The following is a 21599-nucleotide window of genomic DNA, read 5'->3' on the forward strand; positions in this document are numbered from 1 at the left end:
CATGCCATATCAAACACAAGGAGAGAAACGCAAAACACATACACAGATACGCAGACATTGTTCCATATAAGCAAAGATGAAGAAGGTGATCATCTGTGTGTTGGTGGTGCTAGCCATGGTTCAACTGATGGTCGAACCATCCCAAGCCGTGAACTCTGTCGATGTCGATAAGTCTTTGGTGCAGTGCATCTCTTACTTGACAGGCACTGTGCCTCAGCCAGCTGAGGGATGTTGTGATGGAGTGAAGAAACTCAAAGGGATGGTGGCAACCACAGCGGATAGGCGCCAAGCTTGCAATTGTGTGAAGACAGCGGCGGCTAAGTACCAGAACATAAAGGATGATGCAGTTAGTGCACTCCCTACCAAATGTGGCACTCCACTCTCCTTCCCCATCTTCAAGGACATCAACTGTGACACGTGAGCTCTATTACATTTTTCTTTTGTTACTGTTCTTCTTAATCTTTTTCGAATAATTATTTTGACACAGCCCTCTTTTTAAATTGATGATATTGCCCCTTTACTCGGATTAACAAAATTGGCCCAAATATGCTTAGTTGCTTATCTATAATATTAATTTTTCCAAAAAATGTTTGATTTTTTCTAACAAGCTATGTTGAATGAGGCGAGTTCTTCAATAGTCAATTGAGATTTCAATTAAGAATTAAGGACTACAAAATAAATCGGGCTTAGAAGCATAGGTTAGTTGGTTGATAATTGATATATTGCAATGCAACTTTAAACACAATGTGAAAAAGCCCAAATTTGACGGCCTTGGTGTCACGGCCCTATTCTTTCGAAGTGAGGTCGCACGGCGCAAGGGGGTCAAATCCACTTGCAAGCCTGTAAAATAATCGTACACCACACACACGTAGCTAGCAAACAAGTAAACGAGGCAACACGAGACAAAGCCCGGAAGCAACTTTGTTGATATAATATTGAATTACACGGTGTAACGCGTTACAAAAGCAATAGATGCGTTACAAGCAAATGATGATCCTATGACACGTGGGACTTCCACGGAGCTGGGCTTCAAGGGCTTCAACAACGTGGGTGTAGGCCGGGGATTGGGATAGCACTAACACCCTTCCTACAAGGTAGATATCTTTCCTTTCCCAAGTTTCCAGAAGGAAACATCAAAAGTGGAAGCCGGTCATACTCCCTTATTAAGAAAATGCCATTAAGCTAACAAGGATGCCCTGGTACGGGGCTGATATGTACCCTAAGCTAACAGATATGCCCTGGTACGGGGCTGACATGGCTTCATAACAAGCCTTACATAGTATTACATGGGTGCTCCCGGGTAGCTCCGAGGCGAGCTTACACCTAACTCTAGGTGACAGATGATTTGGTCGTTACAGTCTCCCCCACCTATTCTGCAGACGTCCTCGTCGCATTGAGCTGGCAAACTCTTCAATCGACTGCTTGAAAGGTTGTAGGTTCTCTGTACTCTCCTATGTAGCTTCAAATTCTGGCATGTCCTGTGTGACGAAGTACTCCACGTGCTGCTGCTGCTGTTGCTGGATGGAACTGCTCCTGAAATGACGTCTTCGAGAACTTTGTCGACAACACGCTTTGGCTGAAAAGCTGAATGAGAAGTGGTACGTGTTGGAATGCTGCGTGCAGGATCTCCTAGATCTGCATGGTACGGCTTGAGACTTCTTGCATGGATGACAGAGTAGATGCTGTGTAACCTGTATGGTAACTAGAGTTTAGCAAACCTGTACGTCCTTGGACTATGTCTCCTGTAGCCTGAAACAATAGTGTGAGAAGTTAAACACTGTTGGCCTGATATAAGTTCAAAAGTACTCTTGTTGGAGAAAGAGTTCTTCTGAGTAGTGGAATTGAACAAATTCGCCCAATTCTCATGATCGGCATTGGCAAGATGCCTAACATACTCCAACGCAGAACTGAATCTCTCCGTTGGCCAAACTGATTGACGATGTACACTGTTCGAAAAATCAAGCTGGAATCTAAGTAGTCTGCACGGTCTGTCCCATAACTTTCCTGTGACTCTTGAATCTCTGACACTGACAACACTCTGAGGTACATCCCAATTCTTGCTGACACTCTGACTAAATAGCTGAGGGGCTTCTTCTACAACTTGAATCTTACAGTAACCTGATCTCTGACCTAACTTTGAAAAATACTTGGCTGTCCAAGCTTATCAAACAAGTCGGTACTCTGCTGGATCGGATAGTTGTTCTTGATGGTGATCTTCTTTGATGCTCGATAATCGATACAACGTCGTGAAGACCCATACTTATGTTGCTTGCTCAACTCAACTAGTCTTGGAAGATTCATCCTGTAAGGCCTCTCTATAAGAGGTGTGGCAACAGGTAGCAATTTATTCTGATGATCATTCGACCTACGTGGCTGTAGTGTCTTCGGAAGCAAATTCGCTGTCACGTCATCAACTTCTGCTAAAACCTGTGTAACTTGTGTGGGAGTTGAACTATGGTCCTTTTCTTCTGCTTCAACTCTCAAGGAAGCAATGTACGGTTGCTTCCCTTTTTTCAACTGAACGGCTGAAATCAATTTTCCCTCTTCCTTGCTAGTGGAGACGGGAACAAAGCTGGGACATTCGCCTAGCATGCCCAAGGTGTTGGCGAATGGCATTGGTACAACCCTGTTCTGTCGCATAAAATCCATCCCAATGACAACTCTAAACTCATCGAGCGGAACTGCGAGTAAATCAAGCTTACCCTTCCATGTACCTATCTTGACAGACACTGACTTGGCCGAACCTTGGATAGGAGTGGCTTGAGAGTTTACAACTTTCATTCGGCTTGAACCCTTATCCAGTCGGATATTGAGACATTTCGCCTCTGCAGGGGTAATGAAGCTGTGCGTTGATCTTGTATCAACTATTGCCTGGGTGGTCTTCCCACCAACTTCAATATCGACATACATAAGACCCTTCCATTTCTGGCTATTCTGAGTCTCAGATGTCTGCTTCATTGCATTCAAAAGATGCAAGGCTCCCATTTGAGGAGAATCTTCGTGATCTCGCCCACTTGTACTTTCGTGACTAGGGTCACTCTGGGAAGTTAATAGTGCAGTCAATTTGGCTCGCTGTTGGCACTTAAATGTCTTGTGAGGCCCACCACACAAAACACATCCATGCTTGTGACGACGCTTGACTGGCGAGGTACTTCTGCTCTGTGAAGGAGAGGAGTTCTGTGAGGATCTCGGACTAGAACTCTTTCTATGCCCTCCATTCTTGCCATTCGAAGACTTCTTTGTGTACTCAGGTTGCTGGTAGTAACCCTTCGACTAAGGATTTACATACTGTTGGCTCCCTCCCGCGGGAGTATAATCAGTCAACCGCTCGGCTGCTACAATTGTAGACGCGAGATCTTCCACACGTTGCCGTTGGAGTTCTGTCTGAACCCAAGGCTTGAGTCCTTCTTGGAACGAGAACAGTTTGTCTTTCTCTGACATGTTACGGATATCAAGCATCAAGGCGGAAAACTGCTTGACGTACTCGTGAACTGTACCTGTATGTTGGAGTTGCCTCAACTTTTTGCGGGCAATGAACTCCACGTTCTCTGGTAAGAACTGGTGCTTCAATTCTTTCTTGAGGTCCTCCCATGTATCGATGGAACATTAGCCACTTTCCATCTCGGTGTACTTTGTCCACCACCATAGTTTGGCGTCACCTGCAAGATACATAGAAGCAGTTGTTACTTTTACCTCTTTGGAATCCGAACGAGCTGCACGGAAGTACTGCTCCATGTCGAATAGGAAATTCTCAAGCTCTTTTGCATCGCGAACACCATCGAAGGTATGTGGCTCGGGTACTCGCAAGCGCGAGGGAAAAGCTTCACTATTGGTAGGCTGTTCGTTACCGACGACGCGGACCAGGAGACCTACTTTTGTAGTGAGCTCTGTAATCTGTTCCTGTAAGACGGCTAGGTTGTCTTGGGTATCTTCTTCGAGGGCTGTCACTCTAGCTCTGAATGTCTCGGATCTTTCCTCCAGCGTGCTCTGGCGACCATCTAAATGCGCAATACCATCAACAATATCGGATAGCATACCTATATTTTCCTCCAATACCTCAATGCGTTCCTTGTTTGTACGTGGTGGTGGTGTGTTTGGAGCGGGTTGGTCCGCGGTACTAGTGGTTCCTCTTGCCATCGTTCGCGTGAACTAAATGGAATCTCGGGAAAATAGCTAGGGGGAATACCAACTGTACTCAAACAACTATAGCTCTGATACCAACTGTCACGGCCCTATTCTTTCGAAGCGTGGTCGCGCGACGCAAGGGGGTCAAATCCACTTGCAAACCTGTAAAATGATCGTACACCACACACACGTAACTAGCAAACAAGTAAACGAGGTAACACGAGGCAAAGTCTGGAGGTAACTTTGTTGATATAATATTGAATTACACAGTGTAACGCGTTACAAAAGCAATAGATGCGTTACAAGCAAATGATGATCCTATGACACGCGGGACTTCCACAGAGCTGGGCTTCAAGGGCTTCAACAACGTGGGTGTAGGCCGGGGATTGGGATAGCACTGACACCCTTCCTACAAGGTAGATATCTTTCCTTTCTCAGGTTTTCAGAAGGAAACATCAAAAGTGGAGGTCGGTCATACTCCCTTATTACGAAAATGCCACTAAGCTAACAAGGATGCCCTGGCACGGGGCTGACATGTACCCTAAGCTAATAGATATGCCCTGGTACGGGGTTGACATGGCTTCATAACGAGCCTTACATAGTATTACATGGGTGCTCCCGGGTAGCTTCGGGGCGAGCTTACACCTAACTCTAGGTGATAGATGATTTGGTCGTTACACTTGGGCTGTCAAATTTCATAAAATTAGATGGATAAAGGGGTTGAATTGGCGTCGAATTTTTCATTGTTAATTTTTTTTTTTGACAGGCCGAAACTATCAAATTAATGAAGGATGAGAGAAATTCGATAGCTCTAAACCGTCAAATTTGAGAATATCTAGAATTTCAACGGTCCTAGACCGTCAAAATTCAGTTTCTAAAATTCATGGGCATTGGCCTGTCAATTTTTTTTTTCGAATTTTCCAATTTTCACGTAGTGAAAGGTGTATTATAAGAGAACTTTGATTTAAAAAATGAAGGGTAAGAGTAGGACTTTTTGCGGAAAAAAATAAAGATTTTCTAACAAATCAAAGTGTTCACATAGAACAAAGAAATTTTTGCAAGTGGTTGAAAGGCAAGGATATTTTCCCCATTTTCTTTTAGTCTCTCAATGAATGATCGCAATCAAGGGATATATCATCAGTTTAAAAATCCGGGGTCTCTTAAATAATACCCAAAACCCATAGGCTAATGTCAAAATTACCATTTAAAAAAAAAACTCAAATCCTTTTTATTTTGTTTGTAATTTGTCTGTTTCTTTTATCTTGTGATGCAGTGTCCCATAAGCTGGAGGGTTTTAGGCAGAAGAGGAAGTAAAGAGGGGAGCATCTAAGACATCTACTATTGCTACCTCAACTATCCCAATAGAAGTTTTGTAATTTTAAAACATAAAGTGTTCTTCTCAATGCAATTCCTATGTAAGAGGTTGAGATCTGTCTCAACTGTCTTCCCTTAATTATTAAGAAACAAAAATTTCAAAAGATACTTCTCTCGTGTGAGCTTTGGTGAGGTGTTTAGGTAGCGTTACTAAAAATGTATCTGGAAAGTGCTTCTGTGCTTTGGTTTTTAAAAGTGGTTTTAGGTAAAATTAATGTTGCATTTGCCAAATTGTTAAAAAAATAAATATGAATAATGATTTTCTTACTGGAAAGTCTTCACTCAGCTGATGCGGCAAGGACATGGAATCATAGATATGTTTCCTCGGAATACACAACTGCACATCTTTTATGGGGTTTTGTAAATGTGTATCCTGAGAAAACAGATCTATGATTCCTTGTCCATGACATATCAGCCAAGTATTGACTGAGTGAAGAATTTCTAGTTAGTTTGGTACAAATTTGAGAATCATTTTCACAAAAGTAAGAAGTCAAAAATGAGCAAAAGCCGGTAGTGGCTTAATTAGATCCACTTTCAACTTCTTGTAAGTGTCCTTCAAAACTTCAACTTACAACCGTCCATTATTTCGAAGGAAGTCCTTTAAATCACTATTCATTGCTTCATATTTGAAGAGGAGAGAAAAGATTAGAAGCTCCGCCTCTATCACTATTCACCTTTTGCAATAAACCTTATTGTGTCTCATTTTTAAAAAAATGTCAATTTTAACCTCCTCTTTTCATGTAATATGATTTAGATGCCATTTTTGACCCTTACAAACTTTAAAGTCTTTTCATTTAATATTTTAAAAATCAAACCAAATCAGTTAATCAATCAAGCTCGATGAAATTTTTTCACAAATTATGTTTGATTGTGAACCACTAATTTTGCAAGATTTTCTTGCTTAAGAAAATAAATTAAGGTAATTAATGTATATATCTTATTAAACAACTATAAAATTTGTTTGAACAAGTGTTATAATGTTTTGTAATCTTGAGATTATAATTTGAGACAAACCTTTGTAATGCTAAGATAGTGTATTAACTTTTAATTGGGGCGTGATAAATGATTTAAGAAATTGGGGTGCAATAAGTTAAAGTTGGGTTGCCAATAGCATTTCTCTAATATTTTTTCTTCTTTTGATTGGGGTACAATAAGTAAAAGTTGGAAAGTCAATAGCAACACTCTTTTTATTTTACATTTGTTTTTTAGAATGTGTTTGAATAGTGTTTTAGAGTAATGAATAATGATTTGAAGGTGGAACTCATTGGAGTAGAAAAGTGGCTTGGAGCCTTCATATTGAAGAAGATTCCAATTTGAATGCAACTTTTAAAGCTCTCGGTTGGAGTTGCTCTAATAACCAAAAGTGCTTTTCATCATCAAATGAGAGACACGTATTTGATTTCATATTTTTTTCCAATGAAATTGTGAAAATGCTCTCCAATCATTTCTTCCCCAAATGCAAGGGTTTTTCTTTCATTTTTTCACGGCCATCCACCATCTTCTCCTCTCTTCTCATCCTTCTAAATTCCCATCGCTTGCTATATCCTTTTTTTTTAATAACTGGATATCCCTATAGACAGAGGACCAAGCCCGTATATAGGCTTTTCCTAGTCCATAGACCATGGTCTTGTCCAAGGAATAGTCACGGGGCACGTGCAATGCTCGCATATCACACGTATTAGGTAAGTGAGGGTGCACCCTCACTTGGGTGTCCCCTGAGGAATTAATGCTCATAATGGGTATCAAACTCACGACCTACGGACATTAACTGCTTATCGGTCCGAAATTGCCATTGAGCCAACCCTTCGGGTTCACAATATCCTTTATTATTCCTTAACAACATCGTGTCCCTCTAAAACCCCATTGCTCACTATCCACTGTCCTTTATTATTCCTTCTCCAACTATTATTGACATCCATGTTCAAGGTAATTGGCATTATGGTCATTCGAACACAACCAATTACAAAAGCTATTTTTTGAATGAAATGGTTCATCACACTTTTAAATCCGAAAAAAATTGTTGAACATGATTACCATTGAACATTTTTACAAACTTTTTATATCGAAAATGCATTCAACTAAAGTATTTTCATTGAACGCACCTCGTTCCCAAATGAAAACTTAAGACCAGAAGATGTATTTAAGTATTTTTTTTTTCTTTCCATTCTTTTAGTTGTTTAAACTTAAGAACCAATGCTTTAAAAAATGGACCGATAATTGATCGGGTCGGTCCAAACTGGTCCAACTAGAGAGTCAGACCAATCAGGCTCAAAAGTGAAATATTAAATAAGTATTTTGGATTTCTTCCCAAAATTAGGCATCTTCAATTTAAAAAAACATGATTAGATGCCATGAGGGTGTAGATCACAAAATTTTAGAAAAATAAAAGTAAATTTTCATTATTGAATTAGAAATTTGAGTGGCCATGATCCCTTTTCAAAATAATGGATCAAGCTTATTTTATTTGAAAAAAAAATTGATCCAGGCCATGAATTCTAGATATGTGTGTTGTTATTTCGCGAGCACAACAATCCATGTGGACTTAAACATCTCAAACATTATTAAGTCATTTTGTAACAAGTTTGAAGATAAAAAATTCATATAATCTATAGACTCATTTTTGTTTTCATCCATGTAAATTGATTTTCTTGCAAGATTTTGTAAACAATCAATGTATAAGATTGTATATACTTAACTTGAATATATTTCATCAAAGTTAGCTCTAAGGAGGTTTCAAGAAAAGTTAAATTCTTTTGAAGATCAAGTGCGAAGGAGGTTTCAAGAAGAGTGAAGAAGATAATCAAGTTTAAGAAGAATGAAAGTCAAGACCAAGTTCAACTCTCATCAAAATTTGGATTGAAAAAATTTAGGTTAGTGTGTGAGTGTCCTCGGTCGGTCGACTGACCTATGATTGGTCGACCAAACTCGTGGTTTAGCCCCTTACTTCTTTTCTTTTCTCAAGCGACCAAACTTGATCAGTCGATCAAACCCAAAACTTGATAACCTCTCTTTTTGCTCATTCAAATGATTGAGTCTAATCGATCAACCAACCCAAAACTTGATAACCTCTTATGTTCATTCGGGCGATCGAGTCTAATCGATCAACTTAACCCGAAACTTGATGACCTCATTTTATATTCACTCGGGAAACTAAACCCGAAAGTCTCATAGCTCTCGAGTTTTGATCAGTCGGTCGACCCACTCTCGTTCAGTTAACTGAACGATAAGAAACTGTCTCATGACTTTTTCATATTCTGTTTCAAACGACCATGTCTTTTGAGATTTATCTGATCTTTCTGTTTCGTCAAATTTGTTGAACCCTCCAGATTTTATTTTAATCAGTTAGGGTTTCTCTTCTAAACCTATCTCTTATTCTTTTCTATAAATAGGAGAGACCTGTCAGAGCTTCTCATCAAGTAAAAAAGAAAAGAGTAAAATTTCTATAGATCTGAGAAACTTTTTTCACATCTTCTTTTTTTCTTCTCTGATCGTTCTCCTAGTAATATTCTGAGTAAGAGAAAGAGAGAAAGTTTGTTATATTGAATGTTCTTTATTAAAGATTTCTAGTTGAGAAATCATTCGGACGGCCTGAGTAAAAGTCTCTAGCAGAGTTTTTGGGTGGTATGCTCGTTTTTCCATGTAAGTGGTTGGAATCCAAAATTCATTGAATAAAAGGCATCAGCTCATCAAGATTTTGAGCTTTTCGAGAGTGGAGTAGGGACTAACGACACTAAACCACTATAAATTTGTGCCTCTTGTGTGGTTTGTATCTCTTTAAACTTATCAATTGAATGTTGTTTGTGTAAATCTGGTTGTTTATTGTTGCTATTATTTGATTAATTATTAAATTAAACTTGATTAATTAGAATACCTATTCACCCTCACTCTAGGTATTATTGTGAGTTATTTTATAATCAAGTAGGCTGAATATCCAAGGCGAATATGTACCATGAGCCAAGTTTTAGTTGTCCTAGATTGGGCCACATGTCACTCTTAAACCCATGCCGACCTATCGTTCTCTATCCTCATCTCTTATCCCCTCCCTCTATTTGATTTTTAGTTTTCCTAAATTTTGCATCAAAAGCTTCATTCTTTCAATGGGAGCAATAGTCATCTTTTGATACATAAGCAAATGCACAATCTATACGAAAATCAATAGCAAAGATGCAATCAATGAAACCTTCTCTGAAGGGTAGACAAAACAAGTGCTGCATTGAAGGTGACCATATATAGATAGATTAGGGCTCTCTCTCCTTGGCATGCTTGAGTCTAAGGATTTGGCATTGACCCAAATCTATGTACAATTTGTTTTCTCTGGTTTGAATCCAATCTTGGGTTAGGTCTGGGCATAGTTAGCTTGAGTTCGGCCTCGAGTTTGAGCAACAAAAAAAAATGCTAGACTAAAATCTGGATGGATTTAGGCATAGGTAGCCGCCAATCGGATTGCCCAAACTCGAACTTTATATAGTTATAATTTAAAATTATTTCAATATGTATGCTTTTGTTTATCTATATGTAAAAAATAACATGTGATTATTATTTTCATTAAATAAGTAATTACTTCGTTATTAATGATTTTGTTTAAGTATCATATTGTTGTCCAATGACTATATTAAAATTTTGAATGTTTTTCTTTTGTTGAAAATTGCTAATAACAATAAAAATGATTATTTTAGTTAATCTTCTTATTCCGCTTCTCTCTTCATTAAATTTGCTTAATTATTATTTTATGTTTATAAAATTTTGAAACACATCTTAAGGACAAATAATTGTAAATTTTAAGTTCTTTTACATGCCACTTATCTTTATATAAACCCTTTCAATACTATATTACCTAGAAGTAATGAGGAATGAATTAATCCAACCAACCCGACCAACTCGAGTTGGGTTGGGTTTGGTTCGGGGTGAGCATTTCATGCCCGACGTCGGGTTGGGCATGGGTTGGTGTTTATCAAGTAAGGCTTGGGCGTGGGTTGATCCCCAACCCAGTCCAACCATCTTGAGTTCCAGCCCTAACTTTGGGGGTGTCGTCATGGTATAACAAGTTTGGATTCAAAAATTATTTGATCGGGTACCTGTTTGGTTTAATTTGGATAGGTCTGGGAAATTTTGGAAAAAATTGAGGAATATAGGATTTTACTCTACAGGTTGAAGACAATGGATTTTCATGGAAAAAAGAAATATTTTTATTTTAAAAATAAAAAAAATAAAAGAATGTTTAATAAGATGTTGGAAGAAAAAGAATCAAGGACGAACACGATGGGGTTTTAGATAAATATCAAAGTCCCAAAAAAGATAAAAAGATAAACCTTAAAGAAGAAACTCCATGATTTGCCAATTAATTAGAGAATAACCAATTAATCGGTGATTATCCTATTCGGTGGATTTTAATGAAAATAAGTCGATCCATTGGTAACTACCCTACTTGGCAAAATTTTCCACATTTTTTGAAAAAAATTCTGAGTTTTTTGACAGTTAACATCGTGAGAGAATAACACAAGGATCTCCTTTTTAACGAGAAAAAACATCTTCCACAAGGGGTGGTTGGGAGAAATCTTCTTCAAAAAAACATTTGTAAGGAAAATGATTTTCTTACGAAAATGTACAATCATACTGTAAATCTCATTCTATCAGGAGTTAGGACAACAATTTTCCCACCAATTTTTATAAATTTGGCAAACCAACTAAAAACCAATTGGCAATGAGTGGAGCGGCCCAGGATCTTATAACGAGAGAGACAAGTCAATTTGTATCATGTGGGACTAAATGCAACAAATTTTCTCAAGCAATCATACAGAACCTTTATTACCTTTCTCATCACCTTGTATTCTTCTAATAATGGAAAGAAAATGTCACTCACCCTTCTAGTGGCCAAACCCGCCCAACTGCAAAGGCTTAAAAGCTGAACTTCTAAACAACCCACATATCATCTTTACTATTTTGAGAAACTAAGAGCTGTTTTAAGCTAAAGAAGAGTCCAAAAGCTTGTAACGGCCACTAAAACTAAACCCCATCTGCCTGAAATATACTCAATTATTCACCTTCACCACTATATATATACCCCTAAACACTCCCATATAAAACACAAGTAGAAAAACACATATAAAACACATACACAGATTTTGTTCCATAGAAGCAAATTATGATGAAGAAGGTGATCATCTGTGTGTTGGTGGTGCTAGCCATGGTTCAACTGATGGTCAAACCTTCCCAGGCTGTGAATTGTGTCGATGTCGATAAGTCTTTGGTGCAGTGCATCTCTTACTTGACAGGCGCTGTGCCTCAGCCGGCTGGGGGATGTTGTGATGGAGTGAAGCAACTCAAAGGGATGGTGGCAACCACAGCGGATAGGCGCCAAGCTTGCAATTGTGTGAAGACAGCGGCGGCTAAGTACCAGAACATAAAGGATGATGCAGTTACTGCACTCCCTAACAAATGTGGCACTCCTCTCTCCTTCCCCATCTCCAAGGACATCAACTGTGACACGTAAGCCACATTATTTATTTTTCTTCTCATTTTTATAGAGTGACTACTTGCACACCACCCAAAATTGATTGCACCTCATCACTTAAAAAAATCTCTTACACCCGTTGGTATGATTACACTCCAAAAGAAAAATAAGTAACACACCTTCTTCTTTCATTAAAAAAAGAACTGTGATAATATGAAGCTCTCCTCTGACAAATGCCCCATCACAAAATCGTAGATCATTTTCCTTGGGATACACAAGAAAAAAGATTTATGATTCTGCATATCCCGAGACAAATGATCTACGGTTCTGTGATGGGGGCGTCATATTATCACAACTCTTAAAAAAAATTATGGAGAGTGAACTTCATCTTCTTCTTTGAAGAGAGAGAAAGAGAGGTCAAATTTATCAAAGTTTTTATGTTAGTTGGATTTTTCTTTTATTTTTTATTTTAAAAAAAATCAAGGGATTATGGCAAGAGATAGAAGGCATAGTATTTTCTCTTAGTCTCTCATAGAAGACCACAGTCAACGGACATGCCATCAATTTGAACACACTGGGGTATCTCAAATATTCCCCAAAGTCCATACAGGAATGTCAAAGCTACTTAAAAAAAGAAAAACTAATTTTGTTTTATTGATTTATATGTTTCTTTTCTCTTGTGCAGGGTCCCATAAGCTGAAGGGTTTAAGGTGGGGAAGGAAATAAAAAGAGGAGCATCCAGTCATCTATTGTTGCTACCTCAATCGTCCCTAGAGAAGTTTTGTAATTTTGTGTTTTATTGAGAAAAATAAAGTGTTCTTATGGACGCAATTCCTATGTAACAGGTCGTGATCTGCCTTAATCGTCTTCTCTTAATTATTACGATACAAAAATTTCAAAAGATACTTCTCTCAAGTCTCGTGAGCTATGGTTACGTGTTTAGGTAGCATTTGGAAATGTATAATTGGAAGGTGCTTCTCGTGCTTTCTTGCTTTTAAAAGTGGTTTTAGGTAAAATTAATGTTGAAGGGTTCAACTTGTGAAAAAAAAAGAAGGCAAAACTAATGTTTGGTAAAATTTGAGAAGCACTTTCCACAAAAGTATGAAGTCAATAAGCCAAAAGCGGCTTAGAGCCATGTTGTATCAAACAAACTAGAACTACTTTTCATTGTCAAAGAAGAGATCACACATTTTTTTTAATAAAATGGTGAAAATGCTCTCCAATCATTTCTTCTTCTAATGCTAGGGTATTCTTTCATTTGTTTTCGTGGGCATCCACCATCTTCACTATGTTAAATATTGGTAAATTCAACGTCAAAATCCGTTAAATTTGCTTGGATTTAGTCAAATTGGACAGATCTTGGCATCGAATTTACCCCCCTTTTTTTCATGTAGTGCTACTCCTCTCTTCCTATCCCTCTAAACTCCATGGCTCACTGTCCATCGTCCTTTATTATTGGTTCTCCAACTATTGTCAATGTCCATGTTCAAGGTAATTGTCATTCGAACACAATCTAATCTCTCTTTTAAATCGAAAAAAAGGAAAATGCATTCAACAAAAGCACTTTTGTTGATCACATCTCGTTCCCGAATGAGGCTTTAAGAGAGAAGATATTTTTAAGGATTTTTTCTTTCTTTTGTTCTTCTTATTGTTTAATTTTAAGAACCTTTACGGAGCTAGGATGGGACTGGGCTTAGATAAATTGTGCCTAGCCGACATATTAGAATAGGTTGAAATCTTGTCCAGCTGATAAAATGATTAATAAAATTAGCCCGATAGGCTTTACATGGCTTTGCTCCCTCTGGTCATGTGTTTGAACTTTGGGGGCCAACTGACCTACTCTACTGTACGTTAGGAAACTTCTATAGGATTGGGATGTGAGATCGTAAAGGTTAGTCCCATCACAAAATGTGGGGCAACCCTGCTATATTTATAGTAAAAAAATCAAATAGTCAAGGCGAAGATGGACTATGAGGTAAATTTTAGTTGCCCTATGACCAGAAGTCAATCTTAAGCCCAAGTCAACCTGTATTTCTTTCTCCCTCCTCATTTCTTATGCCCTCCATATATATTTGTTTTGTTGGAAACCAACGTACCTGGGTCTTGTAGAGCACCAAAGTAATTCTCAAGGCATGTGCAATCCCCTCAGCTCCCACCACACGCACCAAGTAATTTTTGGGATAAATCCCTGTGGGGGGATTCGAATTCAAGACCTCTAGTTCCTGAGGATTGGTCTTGGCCATCTCTCAAACCCTTAAATGGTTTCCCCTTCATCTATTTGATCTTTAGTTTCCCTAGATTTTGCATTAAAAGCTTCTTTCTTTCAGTGGGAGTAGTAGCCATTTCTTTTATACAAAAGCAGATACACAATCTATACGAAAATCAATAGCAAAATTGCAACTAGTCAAGCTTTCTCTTAAGAGTGACAAAACAAATGTTGCATTGAAGGTGATCATACATAGATAGATTACGACTCTCTCTCCTTGGCTAATTCTAGAGTTATTTTAGCGCTTTTTGTCTAATAAAAACTCCATCTTAAATACTCTTTCTTTTGAAGAAGGGTTTCTTCCAATCCGGTATTTGGGACTTCCTCTTTTTTCGTATTGCTTGACCATGTCTATGTATTATCCTTTAATTGAAAAAAACTCAAAAAAGAGTTGAAGGTTGGAAAGCAAATTTTCTCTTATTTGCAGGAAGGATAAAACTAATCAAATCTGTCATTTCTTCATTTCTAATCTGTTGGTCTTCTTGTTTCTCAATGCCCAAAGGGGTCATTTTGAAAATAGAATCCATTCTGAGTTGTTTCCTTTGGAGGTCTGTCCTTGACTTCATCTTTTCATTTTGTTGGTTGGAAAAGAGTTTGTCGCCCATTCAAGGAAAGGGGGCTTGGAATAAGGAGAATAAACGATTGGAATGTCATTGGTCTCATGAAATTGTTTTGGATAGTAGTTCAGAATAAGACTATATGGAGCAAGTGGGTTAGAGGTCGATGTATCAGAAACGGAGATGTATGGAGATGCCATCCTCCTAATGATTCCTCTTGGGCTTGGAGAGGAATTATTTGACTTAGAATTGGGGCTACGAAATTCATCAGATTTATCATTGGTGATGGGAATTCTACAGATTTTTGGAAAGATCCATGGTTAGAAGGTTGTTTGGTGATTGATCGATTTGATAGGCGCTTCACATATCAAATGAACAGTGACTTAAATGCTAAAGTTGTTGATTTTGCAAGCACTAGCTAGTGGCTGGTGTGGCCTATCTAAAGAGAATATTGGTTGGCGGAAATCAATGAAAAAGTGAAGGCTCATCCTCCTCCCTGGATGAATGAAAAGGATCAAATTGTTTGGACTTTAATGTCTAATGATACGTTCTCATATAGCGCAACTTGGGACACAATTAGATGTGAAGGGATCAAGGTGTCTTGGGCTAGAATAATCTGGAATAAATACCACGTGTTAAAATTCAACACCAGCCCAAATTGAGAAAAGCCCACATTTATTGCCCAAGGCCAATGGCTATTTAAAACCCAATTTCTAGAACCTTCTTAGAGAAAACTCTAGATGTTTTTAGATAAGAGAAAAATAGAAGATTCTAGAATTGTAGATATTTTGGTAGAAAACTTTAGACTAATAGATATTTTTAGAAAGTTCTAGATGACAAAATTGTAACCACTAGATTAAAAATGTGTTGGCACAATCCTAGCCATTAGTTAAGGAGGTGTCACTAGTATAAATAGGGGTGAGTCCTCTCATTTTGTATCAAGTAGTAAGAAACAAGTTGTGAGAAATAAGTTGTGAGTAAGAGGTCTTGAGAGGTTGTAAAAAGTGTGAGTGTTTGTAAAAGTGTGTTTTTCTTAATAGAGTATTATTTCTTCTTCAACTTGTGAGTGATATTTTTATTGAGGGTATAGTACAAGTAAATTGTTTACTTGTTTATATCCAATATTTGTACTTTTAGAGTCAAGTACTCTAGATTTTCCTCAACACCAAGTCCCTAGGCATTCATTTATCTCTTGGATGGCTATGAGGAAAAGTATTCTAATGGCTGAGGATTTAAGGAAGAAAGGTTTCAACTCGTTTCTCAGCGTGTCTTGTGCTATAAGATGTGCGAGGATCACAATCATGTATTTTTTTTGCTTGTAAGTATAGCTTCCAGCTTTGGGAAAAAAAATCCTTGATTGATTTGGCATAGCTAGACAAGAAATGGGTTCAAATACAGATGAAGTAGCTTTGTTGGAATCAATTCGAGATAGCTATCGGCATATACTTTGTCGCCTTTTATGCTTTGGTTTATCATCTGTGGTATGAAAGAAATAGAAGAACGTCGGAAGGAACTTGTTTGACAACAAAATCTATTTTCAGAATAGTATTTAATGAGGTTCAATTCAGATTCGTGGGTATGGATGTCTCTACTAGTCGAGAAAAAGAGATTTTGGCGAGATGGGAGCAGCTATTCTAAAATTGAAGGAGCAGGAGATTGTTAGGTGGCTTCTGCCACCAGAGGGTGTCGTTTAGCTAAATTCTGATGGTTCCTTATCAAACGACGGAGGAGGTCATGTTTTATTGGTTGTGATCACCAAGGGAAACCATGTTTTGTTGGTATGGGTGTTTCAAACTTCAAAGATGTGCCTTCTATTGAGTTGAGGCAATCTCCAAGGTTTGAGGGTGCTAGAAGCCGTGGGTATGATAGAGTTGTGGTTAATGCAGATTCGTTGTATGTTGTCCAATGCTTAAATGGGGTTTGGGAAGGATCGTGGAGGCATATCTCTATATTGAGAGTGATCAAAGAAGTTTCCCATGAGTTTCACTCAGTCTCTTTCGGAAATGTTTGGCAAATAACAAATAAAGTTGTCGATTGGCTAGCTAAAAGAGGGTCTCAATGTAAGACCTTAACGTTTTATTTTGATCAAGATAGTTTTTCTTTCGATTTGTCCTTATTATTAATAGAGGACCATTCTTGTATTTTTCTCCGGCTTTGGCCTCCATGCAATACAAAGGGCGGGGCCCTTCATAGCCCCAACTTACTGATAAAAACAAATTTGGATTAAAAATTGTTTGATTGGGGACTAGTTTGGTTTAATTTTGATATAACTAGGAAAGTTTCCGAAAAAATTGAGGAATATATTACTCTAGAAGTTGAATGCAAAAGATTTTGTTGGAAAAAAATCATTTTTTTATTTAAAAATAAAAATAAAAGAATACTTAATAAGGTTTTAGAAGAAGAAAAAGAAGAATCAAAGGTCGAATATGATGGATTTTTAGGAAAATATCAATGTCCCATAAAGATAAAAATCATCAAAGAAGGAGAAGAAGAAGAAGCAGAAACTCGATGATTTTCCAATTAATTAACGAATAACCAATTAATCAGCGACTACCCTATTCAGCATACTTTTATGAAAATAAATCGACTTATTGGTGACTACCTTATTTGGAAAAAAAAATCCAAACTTTTTGGAAAAATAATTCTGAATCTTTGACAATTGATGTCATGAGAGAATAACACAAGGATTTTTCTCTTTTAATGAGAAAACATTTTCCAAAGGGTTGTTGGGAGAATATTTTCTCCAAAAATTATTTTGTGAGAGAAAATGATATTCCTATTAAAATCTACAATCATATAAACATCTGTAAATCTCATTCTCTCACTTCAACAATCGTATAGACCCTTGATTACCGTTCTCAGTTTCTCACCTTTCTTGCATTCTTCTAATAATATTATTGGAATGAATGTCACCAACCCTTCAAGTGGTCGAACTAGCCCAACTGCAAAGGCTTAAGAGCTGAACTTCTAAACAACCTACATATCATCTTTACTATTTTTAGAAACTAAGAACTGATTTAAGCTAAGGAAGAGTCCAAAAGCTTGTAACGGCGACTAAAACTAAACCTCATTTTTGCATGAAATGTACATATTTTGAATTATTCACCATCACCACTATATATACCCCTAAACACTCCCATATAAAATACAAGTAGAAAAAACATAAAACAATTACACAGATACACACACGTTCTATAGAAGCAAAGATGAAGAAGGTGATCATCTGTGTGTTGGTGGTGCTAGCCATGGTTCAACTGATGGTCGAACCTTCCCAGGCCGTGAACTGTGTTGATGTCGATAAGTCTTTGGTGCAGTGCATCTCTTACTTGACAGGCGCTGTGCCTCAGCCGGCTGCGGGATGTTGTGATGGAGTGAAGCAACTCAAAGGGATGGTGGCCACCACAGTGGATAGGCGTCAAGCTTGCAATTGTGTGAAGACAGCGGCGGCTAAGTACCTGAACATAAAGGATGACGCAGTTAGTGCACTCCCTACCAAATGTGGCACTCCACTCTCCTTCCCCATCTCCAAGGACATCAACTGCGACACGTGAGTCCCTCTATACTCTTCTTCTTCTTCGTCTTCTTTTTTTTGATACTGAGGTATCAGGACAACTTAGAGTATCAAATTAATCCTCGGGCACATGTGGTCCTCTCCCACATATCGACTGAGTAATTTCTAGGATAGATCCTTGAGGGTGGCCCTTAAGGAGTGATTCAAACTCATACCCTCCTTGGTATATATGTCGAATTATCCTCTTCTTCAACTTATAAAAAAATCCTATTGATTTTTCCAACAAACCCATAGTCTAGAGTAGAAAATAAATCAATTAGAAGAAAATAATAGAACTTTCACAATTTGAGTATTTGGCACAAAAAAAAAAAAAAAAAATCAAGGCAAGGGTAGAAGACCGAAAAAAAGAAGTAAGTTTTTTTTTTTTTTTTTTGAGGGAAAAATATCAAAGAGACACATATATCAAAATTTCTGTCGTACGTTTGAAAAGGATGGTTTTTGTCTTTTATCAAGAGATCAGAGACAAGGGCATTTCAGTCTTTTCTTAGTCACTCATAGAATACCTTTGTCAAGGTGGGTACGTCATCAGTTTGAAAATTACCTTCTTTGGAAATTTTTTTTTTTAATTTAATTTATTTTTAGTTGTATTATCTGGTATCTTTCTCTTGTGCAGGGTCCCATAAGCTGGAGGCCTTGGGGTCGGAGGGGAAATAATGGTTGGAGAAATGCTTTTGCACTTCGAGTGTTTAGTTGAGAAAAATAAAAAGGGTTCTTCTTGATGCAATTCTTATGTAACAGTTGCAGTCTATCTTAACCGTTTTGGCCTAGTTGCCAAATATTATATCAATTATGAAAGAAAATTCTCTGATGTGAGCATTCGTTGGTTGATATTTTGATTTTTTTTATGTCTTTAAGAAACCTTAATGGGCCAAGATTGTACTGGACTATGATAAATTGGGCCTAATGAGCTTGTGAGTTGCAAACCAATTAATATTGTCCAGGCAAAAGATGAACTACAAAAGTAGCCTGGCAAACCAAAATGCCCACTAGGTCCTTAAAAATTAAAATTTGTATTGCTTTAATTGAGTTGGGACGTGTGATCGTAAAGACGATGACCCGAAGTTTAGTTACCCTAGATTGGGCCACAGGTCAATCTTAAGCCCAAGTCAGTCTATTACTATGTGAAAACTTAAAAATTTGACAAGAAAATTCGACCGACCAAAGCCCACAAATTTTAGAAACCGAATTTTGACAGCCTATGGCCATTGAAATTTTCTATGTTCCTCAATTCGACAGTTTAGAGTCATCAAATTTCTCCCATCCTCCATTAATTTGATGATTTTGATCCGTCAAAAAGTAAAATTTGACAATGAAAATTTTGATGCCTTGGTCTGTCAAATTTTACGAAATTCGACAGCCTTGGACCGTCAAATATAAGATTTTTTCACCTTGTGTATCTTTCTTTCTCCCTCCTCACTTCTTATCCCATCTGTATTCTCTTTTTTTTTTTTTTTTTATTTTATCCGAACAGAGGTATCCAAGCCCCTTAGAGCACTCGACTAATTCTCAAGGCACGCGTAGTCCCCTTCGAGTAGCCTCTAAGAGGGAATTCAAAGTCAAGATTTTCTCTTCCTAAGGCATGGTCTTGGCCATCTCACCAACCCTTAAATGGTTTCCTCCTCAATTTGAGTTTTAGTTACCCTAGATTTTGTTAGAAGACTTCTTCTTTTTAGCTATTCTGAATTTGCAGGTTACTTCGAGGATAACCAACCTCCTTAAGCAAGATTTTTTGGAATCAATATGATCCTTTCTTCATATCCAAATAAGGTTTTTAAATACATTACTTCTTTTCCATCTTCTCTAACTACCCCACCATCCCTACCACCAAGGCTCTAGCATACATTAACACCTGGACTAACTGAAAAGAACATGGACAAAACATTACCTACATGGACAACAACTAACAATAACTAAAATAAAATGGAACACTAATTACATGGATAGAACGTGGACAAAAACTGAAATAAAATGGATCAAACATGGGTTGGATTGAATCGACTATGTTGTTCCTGCATCCAACTCATTCCTATGCACGTAACATTCCCTCCCCCTTAACACCAAGCTTGTCCTTGAGGTTGAGTTCAGGAAATTGAGTTTGTAACTTGTGGTAAGGCTCCCAAGTGGCATCGTTAGCATCTAAATCATCCCATTGGATCAGCACCTCTGTTATAGCACGGTGACCTCTTCTGACAATCCGACGATCCAAAATTTGTTGGGATTTAGGCTTGAGGACACCTTTATTATCTGTTGTTGGTAGAGTTGTATGTACCTGGACGTTGTTCCCCACCTTTTTCTTCAAGCACGAGACATGGAATATTGGGTGGATTTTAACATCTTCAGGTAACTGCAAACGATATGCCACTAGTCCAATTTTTTAAGAATCTGAAAAGGGCCAAAGTATTTTGGAGATAATTTGAGAGTCTTCCTTATGGCCATTGTTTGTTGTCGATACGGTTGGAGATGCAAAAAGACCCAATTACCCACTTCAAAATAACGTTTGGTGCGATGTTGGTCAGCCATTTGTTTCATCCGTCATTGAGCCTCTTGCAAATTTTTCTTTAGGATTTGACTAATACAATCTCTGCTTTTTAACACTTGTTCCACAACTTCCACCTTGGTGGTTCCCTTAACATAGGATAATAAACGAGGGGGAAGAACTCCATATACCGCTTCATAAGGAGTGAGGCCTGTTGATGAATGGGTATTGGTATTGTACCAAAATTAAGCTAAAACCATCCAATTAAACCAGTCCTTAGCTTGACTGCTACAAAACATCTTAAGTATTGCTCGAGACATTTATTAACAATTTTTGTTTGGTTATCTGTTTGAGGATGGTATGCTGAACTTAAGCTGAGAGTAGTACCTTGTAATTTGAAAAACTCGATCCAAAAATTGCTAGTAAATGTGAAGTTTCGATCACTGACTATTGAAGTAGGCATTCCGTGAAGTTTAAAAACGTGGTCAATGAAAATCCTCGCCACCATTGCTGCTGTATAGGGATGTGATAGTGGAATGAAGTGGGCATATTTGGAGAGACGATCCACCACCACCATGAGGGTATCTCTCCCGTGAGAATGAGGCAGCTCTTCTATGAAATCCATTAAGATCTCAGTCCAAATACGCAAAGGAATAGGAAGTAGCTGAAGTAGACCGACAGGAGAGACATTCTCAGTCTTGTGACGTTGAAAACTTTCACATTCTCGTATGTGGTTGCACACATCCCCGCTCATGCCATCTCAATAAAAATCAATTTTC

The 21599-nt window shown here is 37.8% G+C and overlaps 3 protein-coding genes across 3 annotated transcripts; all 3 read left to right on the forward strand.

Annotated features, from left to right (window-relative positions):
• Positions 1–5607, forward strand: LOC147384698 (non-specific lipid-transfer protein A-like). The gene is made up of 2 exons (XM_086426655.1): positions 1–417; positions 5399–5607. Exons 1-2 carry the CDS (start codon positions 77–79, stop codon positions 5406–5408), a joined length of 351 nt encoding a protein of 116 aa, XP_086282781.1. The 5' UTR covers positions 1–76; the 3' UTR covers positions 5409–5607.
• A 5952-nt stretch (positions 5608–11559) lies between these two features.
• On the forward strand, positions 11560–12855 carry LOC147384699 (non-specific lipid-transfer protein A-like). Its single transcript, XM_086425940.1, has 2 exons — positions 11560–11985; positions 12636–12855. Exons 1-2 carry the CDS (start codon positions 11642–11644, stop codon positions 12643–12645), a joined length of 354 nt encoding a protein of 117 aa, XP_086282066.1. The 5' UTR covers positions 11560–11641; the 3' UTR covers positions 12646–12855.
• Positions 12856–17979: 5124 nt separating this feature from the next.
• Positions 17980–19116, forward strand: LOC147384700 (non-specific lipid-transfer protein A-like). The gene is made up of 2 exons (XM_086425942.1): positions 17980–18320; positions 18958–19116. The coding sequence occupies exons 1-2, from the start codon at positions 17980–17982 to the stop codon at positions 18965–18967; spliced, it is 351 nt and encodes a 116-aa protein (XP_086282068.1). The 3' UTR covers positions 18968–19116.
• Positions 19117–21599: the final 2483 nt, after the last annotated feature.

The sequence above is a fragment of the Akebia trifoliata genome, chromosome 15 (assembly GCF_017979445.1).
Source record: "Akebia trifoliata isolate Shusen 1 chromosome 15, ASM1797944v1, whole genome shotgun sequence".
Taxonomy (NCBI): domain Eukaryota; kingdom Viridiplantae; phylum Streptophyta; class Magnoliopsida; order Ranunculales; family Lardizabalaceae; genus Akebia; species Akebia trifoliata.